The sequence below is a fragment of the Sinocyclocheilus anshuiensis genome, unplaced genomic scaffold, assembly GCF_001515605.1.
Source record: "Sinocyclocheilus anshuiensis isolate Anshui unplaced genomic scaffold, SAMN03320099.WGS_v1.1 scaffold1149, whole genome shotgun sequence".
In the NCBI taxonomy this organism is placed as follows: Eukaryota; Metazoa; Chordata; class Actinopteri; order Cypriniformes; family Cyprinidae; genus Sinocyclocheilus; species Sinocyclocheilus anshuiensis.
In genome coordinates, this window is record NW_015555317.1 from 486,101 (window position 1) to 492,080 (window position 5,980).

Here is a 5,980-nt window from a genome sequence, read left to right on the forward strand (position 1 = left end):
TTTTTTTATTTTACATTTTTGCATACATTTTTTTTTTTTTTGCAAAATCTCCTAGAACCCTTTTATTTTGAGATTTTTTTTTTTGAATTGTCATTAATATATATTTATAAGGCTGTAAAATTGTAACTGTAAAACTACTCTGCAATGACCTTTATTGTGTAAATCACACAAAATCAGTATTTTTCAGACAATATACTGATATATTAAATATATATAAATACTGTTTTTGGCATCAAAAAGTCTGAAAATCTCTGTTTTAATGCATCAAGCTGTCAGGCCTTTTTGTAACTTTTAATTTTTTAGACTGTATTGTCCACAACCATCAGCAGAACTGTCTTCAGCAGCAGTCTGAACATGGCTGCACTCTATCTCTCTCTCTCTCTCTTTCTTTCTGCCTGTGCCTTGTTTCACAATCTGCCAGTGGTGCTGTTTTACCAGGGTTGCAGGAGGGCAGCCATATACTGCTCCACTTACTTCTAATTGTAATTCGATAGTGCATAATCTCAAATTTGTTACGCATCACATTTTATAATATGGTAATATTATAATGGTAAGTGGCTGGCCGCACTTGGTCTGGACCGAAGCAGATGGCAGCGGCTTCCTCGCCCACCTCAGGTGATTAGGGAGACAGATTTTGTGATCTGAAACTCGGAAAGAGAGGCCATAAAGGTTTCATCATCTCAGAGACGGAAAAAAAAGTTTCAAAGTGATGTAGTGTTTAAAAGCTTTTAGATGTTTTTTTGGGTGGGGAATATGTGGTTGGAGAGGTTTCTGGAAACTCAGTTTGTATCAATAGTTTATGAAAGGCAGAAACCTGTCTGAGTTCATGCCATGGTTCCACATCGATAGCATCGAATGGACCAACAGTGATATTTCTCATCTTTATTCCACTTCAGCAAGCACCTCTTGCAATTTTAAGTTGAAAAAAGGGTTTTTCACACCATTGACCTGAAAACAGAAAATTCTCTGGGTGCTAAAATGAACATTACTGTGTACAATGTATTTACCAATTGACAAGAATTATGTGATTCAGTTCACCTAAAAGAATCAATCAGATTCATTCACTGATTTGTTCAGTGGCCCTTCTTTTATGTTACATCATTACACCAGTAAAAGGAGACGGATGTCTTTTGTGTGGTGTGAATAAGTAATTGAATTATTCACTCAAAATATTCATTCCCTGAGTCATTTACAACAACAACAAAAAAAAACAAGTCTTATTCTTTTTTTGCAATAAGATGACTCCAGTTCTACATTGTAAGCATTTCCCCACAAATAACTTTTATTTTTATTCCATTTTAGTTTCAGTAACGTTCTTATGTCATTTTAATAATGTATGGTCATCTGCCATCGTTCCTTCTGTGCTAAACCTCCTTTTGTGTTTCTATTCCAGTGGGAGGAAGTAAGCGGCTATGATGAAAACCTCAACACCATCCGAACGTACCAGGTGTGCAACGTCTTTGAGTCCAACCAGAACAACTGGCTGCTCACCACCTTCATTGCACGACGTGGCGCTCAGCGTATCTACGTGGAGATGCGTTTCACCGTTCGAGACTGCAGCAGCATCCCGCGGGTGCCTGGATCCTGTAAGGAGACCTTTAACCTGTACTACTACGAGACAGACTCTGTCATCGCCACCAAGGGTACGGCGTTCTGGATGGAGGCTCCGTATTTGAAGGTGGACACTATTGCGGCAGACGAGAGCTTCTCGCAAGTGGATTTTGGTGGTAGATTGATGAAAGTGAACACGGAGGTGCGGAGCTTCGGCCCGTTGTCGAAAAACGGCTTTTATTTGGCATTTCAGGACTATGGCGCATGCATGTCCCTGCTGTCTGTCCGTGTGTTTTATAAGAAATGCCTGAGCGTGGTGCAGAACTTTGCAATATTTCCAGAGACCATGACTGGGGCAGAGAGCACCTCGCTGGTGATTGCTCGCGGGATGTGCATCCCGAATTCTGAGGAAGTGGACGTGCCGATTAAGTTGTACTGTAATGGCGACGGGGACTGGATGGTTCCAATTGGGAGCTGCACCTGCAAGGCGGGATTCGAGCCGGATAACGGGAACGTCTGTCGAGGTAAGACGCTGGGTTCCAATAGTGTTGGTTCACTTATCTATGACTACTAATTTATTTTAGGTGTTTTAAATGGATCTTTTTCAGTTGGCGGAGAACATAGGATAGTCTCTGGTGTCTTGCTTAGCTTTTCTCACTTCCTCTTTGTTGAAACTGTATGAATTTCCATTTTATTTGAGGTTTATTCTGGTTTGGAGCTGGTTTACCTCATGGACCAGTATGGCATAGTCATTATATTTACCAGCAATGTTTTTCTAGTTAGAAGATTGATCAAAGACTTATTGCTGGTTAAGCTAGTAGACAAGTGTGAGAAACAGCTTCTGAAACCCAACATTTGTGGTGACCCAGTGACTAAGCTGGTCTTTTTTCCTGAGCTCTAACTTAAGAAGATTCTGCAAGAGCTTTGACGAATGAACTTCCTGTGAATTGAGCTGTGAGATGCACAGATTTGTGATTATTTGAGAAGATTTCCATGCAGCAGGTTTTGAGTTTGAGTTGACTTATGCTGGATTAATATGGCGATGTGTACATGCGTTTGAGATTGAGAGAGAGCAGAATGTGGTGTTGAAGATTGCTGATGTTAGGTTGAGTGAGGCAAGGATGTAGCTAAAGTCAAATGGGACCATTTATGAATTTGTTGATAATGGCATATTGGTCAACCACTATTATAAATATTATATTATAATTTAATATATATGTTCAGGTTGTACTATTCTGGTAGGCAAATCAGACCCATAAACACAGTTTCTCTTCTTTTGTTTGTGTTTAGTCCCTCTCTTTTCATGTGGACACTGACACACAAATGGTCATATTGTTGTCTCAAGGTCTGCGATTGGTCGATTTGGCCTTCACTCAAGGCTAGTGCCATATTGGCTCCCTCAGGACCAAACGTGTTGAGAGATGATAAGATTGATTGACAGCCATCTGTCTCGATCAATGAACAGATACAACACTTAATCGTTGGAGGGCCAACTTTGAGGACCACATGTGCCTCTACACATAAATACACACATGCACAGATGGCGGCCTTGTTGAGTTCATTGGCATCCTCAGGCAAGGTCTTCTTATCAACCGAGAGATGGTCATGATGCATGTAGTCCGGGTTAAGACCTGTTTTTTTTCAACACACATATAAATCACCACTGATATTGTTGTTGTTGTTTTTTTTTCATATTGAACATTAATTATTCTTGGATTGGTAAAGTATTTCCCTTCGAATGATTTTACATATACCTGGTTCTTGACATGCACATGCAAGGAAACATCCAATTTAACTTAATTTAACTTTCATTTCAGCTAATATGAACTATTTAACTGAACTTATTAAAGGATCAAATGGGTCATGATGTATGTAGTCCGGGTTAAGACCTGTTTTTTTTCAACACACATATAAATCACCACTGATATTGTTGTTGTTTTTTTTTTTTCATATTGAACATTAATTATTCTTGGATTGGTAAAGTATTTCCCTTCGAATGATATTACATATACCTGGGTCTTGACATGCACATGCAAGGAAACATCCAATTTAACTTAATTTAACTTTCATTTCAGCTAATATGAACTATTTAACTGAACTTATTAAAGGATCAAATGAAGTTAAAAGTAACAATATACCTGTAAATGGACAAAAACATACCAACATTTGCTAGAAGTGACAGAAAAATGGTGAAAATGTGGCGTGTTGCGCCGGTTGAAGACGCGGTGTCAGATGTCTTCTGGAATGCTCTGTGATCTGGAAGAGGTGATAAAGTTGTCATAAACTTTGAAGATTAAAGATGGTTGAGGTTTTGCCGGGTGTTAGCGTCTGGTGTAAAGTCTGTCAGGTAAATGTGGCCACGGTTTTTAAAAGCCAAATTTTGAAAGCAAGAATTAAATCTATCTATCTATCTATCTATCTATCTATCTATCTATCTATCTATCTATCTATCTATCTATCTATCTATCTATCTATCTATCTATCTATCTATCTATCTATCTAATAAAATAAAAATAAAATAAAATAAAATAAAATAAAATAAAATAAAATAAAATAAAATAAAATAAAATAAATAAAATAAAATAAAACCAATGGGGTAAGAAAAATGTTTGAATTAAGTTTATATTTCTTACCCCATATTTTTTCCTTGTTTTTAGCATAAACCTCACTTAACTTTGCTGAATTTATTTTGCATCTCAAGTAAATATATGTAGATTTAAGAATGTTTAGATATTTGTACTGGGAAAAAAAAAGAAAAAAAGAAAATGAATGTTTGCTGTACAACAAATGAACCATAAGAAGTATCAATATGTTTATTTTTTCTGTAACACTTTATAATAACTTTCATTAATACAATGTATAATGTAATATAATTAATATTACATTAATATAATGTAATATAATGAATATAAAACTTTCATTATATAATGCTTAATGGATCATTAGTTAATATATGTTCAAAGAGTTAGAAACGTGAGATAATGTGTTTGTTAATGTTTGCTAATACACTTATTGAACATTAGATAATGTTCAAACAAATCATTATTTCATGTAAGTTCAAATGCTTACAAATGTCTTTAAACTTTCATTTCCATATGATCAAGCACTTATTGAAAATCTACAAATGATTTTAACAGGTTATAAAATGATTAAAAGCTTGTGTTAATTCACAACACTTTTGCTGCTGTTGAGGTGTGATACAGGTAAGGTTAAGGACAGGTTTGGTGGTATGGGTAGGTTTAAGGGTTGGTTAAAGAGGCAACAGTGTACAGGGGTCAATTTGATTGCTATTAGGGAACACGATTCAATCTGTTTATATTATATTGTTTTCATAAATGAACAAGTATTTTCTTTTTTTTTTATTCTTTTTTTCCCCCCTGTTTATTTATGATTCAAGGAATATCCTGTTTATATTGAAGAGTAGAATACTAATGTGAGTGTTGAGGCAATACAACATTTTTTTGCACCAAAATTACAAACTGTTATGTCCTTAGCAAGCATTTAGCTAAACTTAACCAGCCACCCTTTACAGAAACCTTGTTTCATTTGCTAAAAGTCCAATGACCATAAAGATACTAAATTATAAGTAATCGTTTATAAACATTTACAAATGATGAATAGTTTCAACTTTAGATTGGCTACTGTAAAATCATGAACAAATGATTAATAAATGATTAGTAAAGATGTGTGAATAGGGTAAATTCAGGTCTTTCGGGACACTTTTTGCCATTGACATGACTGCTCATAAAGGTATTAAAGGGATCATATGATGTTGCTAAAAAGAACATTATTTTGTGTATTTGGTGTAATGAAATGAGTTTATGCGGTTAAAGGTTCAAAAAACATAATTATTTTCCACATACTGTACATTAGTGTTTCTCCTCTATGGCCAGACTTTCTGAAACGCGTCAATTTTTACAAAGCTCATTGGTCTGAAAAGCGAGGTGTGCTCTGATTGGCCAGCTATCCAGTGCGTTGTGATTGGCCGAATACATCAAGCGTGTGATGGAAATGTTACGCCCCTTACCATATTGTGATGCCCTGTCCGGCCGGAGCGACGAGACAAAAAAATTAAAATCCATTATAAACGAGGCATTTGTTGCATCCGGTGGGGACACAATTACGGATTATAATGACATATGCTGTCTTTTTACGCGTAGCTTCATGCCGCGTAAACATAAAACCATGTCTGCATTTGTGATCGGAGAAATGACAAACTACAAACGCTACTCTACACTGCTCAAAACTCGCGTTTAAATCATCAGTGGCAAATTCTTTAATATAAAAAAACTTACTTACAGTCTGTGAGTCAGAACAGCCGGCATTGTAGTCTACTACAGTGTTTCCCAACCGGGGTGCCACGGCACCCTGGGGTGCCGTCTGTCGAGAGCAGGGGTGCCGTGTAAAAAATCCTTTTTTAATATTTTTT

General features: G+C 36.2%; 1 protein-coding gene across 1 annotated transcript in view; it reads left to right on the forward strand.

Annotated features, from left to right (window-relative positions):
• The window catches only part of LOC107671589 (ephrin type-B receptor 1), a 248,840-nt gene that overhangs the window by 104,366 nt on the left and 138,494 nt on the right, over window positions 1-5,980 (forward strand). The window contains exon 3 of the mRNA XM_016464503.1: window positions 1,394-2,075. Within this exon, the coding sequence (XP_016319989.1) occupies window positions 1,394-2,075 (682 nt within the window). The remainder of the gene's footprint in view (window positions 1-1,393; window positions 2,076-5,980) is intronic.